This window comes from Myotis brandtii, unplaced genomic scaffold, assembly GCF_000412655.1.
Source record: "Myotis brandtii unplaced genomic scaffold, ASM41265v1 scaffold1466, whole genome shotgun sequence".
Classification (NCBI taxonomy): domain Eukaryota; kingdom Metazoa; phylum Chordata; class Mammalia; order Chiroptera; family Vespertilionidae; genus Myotis; species Myotis brandtii.
The window spans coordinates 238037-240225 of NW_005355270.1; the positions used below are offsets into that span (position 1 = coordinate 238037).

Genomic DNA, 2189 nt, shown 5'->3' on the forward strand with positions numbered 1-2189 from the left:
TAACATCCTGGTTAGTTCTGAACAACGGGGCCGGCCAGCGTGATGTGCGCCAGCTGCTGGTGTCGCTCGTCACCTGGGCTTTGCCATGGGCAGGAGGGCCGGCTGCGGGCACTTGTTCACAAGCACGCGTGTGGAAGGCACCTTGTTAGGTGGGCAGGGCTTTGCCAGTGTGACCAGGGCTCTCGCCTCTGCTCAGTTCACAGCGAAGCAGCTGGAGAAACTGGCCAAGAAGGCGGAGAAGGACTCGAAGGCGGAGCAGGCCAAGGTGAAGAAGGTGAGGCGCTGCCACTGTCCTTACTTCTGGGTCTTCTTTCTTGTTCTTTCTTTTTTTTAAATGCATTTTTATTGATTTCAGAGAGGAAGGGAGAGGGAGAGAGATAGAAACTTCAATGATGAGAGAGAATCATGGATCGCTGCCTCCTGCACGCCCCACACTGGGGATCGAGCCTGCAACCCTGGGCGTGTGCCCCGACCGGGAATCGAACCGTGACCTCCTGGTTCATAGGTTGTCGCTTAACCCCTGAGCCACACCAGCTGGGCTCCTGGCATCTCTTCGTGGCTGTGGCTTCCACGCAGGGAAGGGGAGGGGCCGCTGCTAAGGCCACAGAAAAGGGGGGGGCTCCTTTTCTGCCCCCCACCCCCAGGCACCCAGAGCAGAAAGATGAGGCATCGCCTATGCTTTTTCCTTGATGTCCATGCCTTTTATTCATTCCCGCCGTTCTGAACTTGAGTTTTTTCTAAATGGTGTAGGAAGTGGGCTTCTGGCGGTCGCTCCTGACCCCTGCACTGAGCCCGCTTTTCCCCACGAAGCTCGGGCACCAGAGCCTGGGCAGAGGGGAGGCAACCCCTCGTGGGGTGAGGGCAGGGCTGGAGGCCAGGCCAGGCCCCTGAGCAGGGTGGGCATGGCCCCAAATTTCAGGCCCTGCAGCAGAAGAACGTGGAGTGTGCCCGTGTGTACGCGGAGAATGCCATTCGCAAGAAGAATGAGGGTGTGAACTGGCTGCGCATGGCGTCTCGCGTGGACGCAGTGGCCTCCAAGGTGCAGACAGCTGTGACCATGAAGGGGGTGAGTGTCTGGCCCGGCCTCATACCTGTGGGTGCTCCCCCTGCTGGCCACGTCCAGGGGACGAGCTGGGGCTGGAAGGGGTCATGCCAGGGCCCTTTGGGTCTGCGGGGTGGACGGGGGAGTCCCTGCACAGCAAGTGCCTACCAAGGAGCGCATAGCCCTAGAGCCGGGTGTCCTCGGGCTTTCCCTCGGGCCACGCCGGTCTCGTGTCCACTGGTGGCGGCGTTTCCTGGGCGCCCGCAGGAGGGCCTGTGCGGCCCGGGGGCTGCTGGCTCGGCAGGGCTGGATCTCGCTGGCCTGGGTGGAGGAGGGCTCGGGCCTGTCCCTGGTGGGATGTCCCCTCCTCAGTCCTGTTGCCTCCTTACTCCCTCCTGGGCCAGGTGACCAAGAACATGGCGCAGGTGACCAAAGCCCTGGACCGAGCGCTGAGCAGCATGGACCTGCAGAAGGTGTCTGCGGTGATGGACAGGTTTGAGCAGCAGGTGCAGAACCTGGACGTGCACACCTCGGTGATGGAGGACTCCATGAGCTCGGCCACCACGCTGACCACGCCACAGGAGCAGGTGGACAGCCTCATCGTGCAGATCGCGGAGGAGAACGGCCTGGAGGTGCTGGACCAGCTCAGCCAGCTGCCCGTTAGCAGGTGTCCTCTGTGCTGAGCCCCGGTGGGGCCACCTCCGTGTCCCTGACCCCTTGTCAGGGTCCCGACAGCACACAGCGCGAGCACAGGAGGCCTGGGGCAGGGGGCCAGCGATCTCCAGGTGGGGTGGCTGGAAACACTCCCTGCGTGACACCCGGAGGCCGGAGAGAGTGGGAGTGGGGAGCGAGCAGGAAATGAGATGGTGGCTGTGGTGTGGCCGGGGCCCCTGTGAGGCTGCGGTGGGGGCTCCCCGGCTTGGCCTGACTGCCCAGAGCCTGGCCCCCAGGTGATGGAGGACTCCATGAGCTCGGCCACCACGCTGACCACGCCACAGGAGCAGGTGGACAGCCTCATCGTGCAGATCGCGGAGGAGAACGGCCTGGAGGTGCTGGACCAGCTCAGCCAGCTGCCCGAAGGCGCGTCTGCCGTGGGCGAGAGCTCCGTGCGCAGCCAGGAGGACCAGCTGTCGCGCAGGTGGGTGAT

At 63.6% G+C, this 2189-nt stretch overlaps 1 protein-coding gene across 1 annotated transcript in view; it reads left to right on the top strand.

The window, feature by feature from the left end:
* The window catches only part of CHMP1A (charged multivesicular body protein 1A), a 4685-nt gene that overhangs the window by 1678 nt on the left and 818 nt on the right, over positions 1-2189 (top strand). Inside the window, exons 3-6 of the mRNA XM_014535618.1 lie at positions 197-274; positions 920-1066; positions 1447-1575; positions 1993-2184. Coding sequence (XP_014391104.1) covers positions 1007-1066; positions 1447-1575; positions 1993-2184 — 381 coding nt within the window. The 5' untranslated portion in view covers positions 197-274; positions 920-1006. The remainder of the gene's footprint in view (positions 1-196; positions 275-919; positions 1067-1446; positions 1576-1992; positions 2185-2189) is intronic.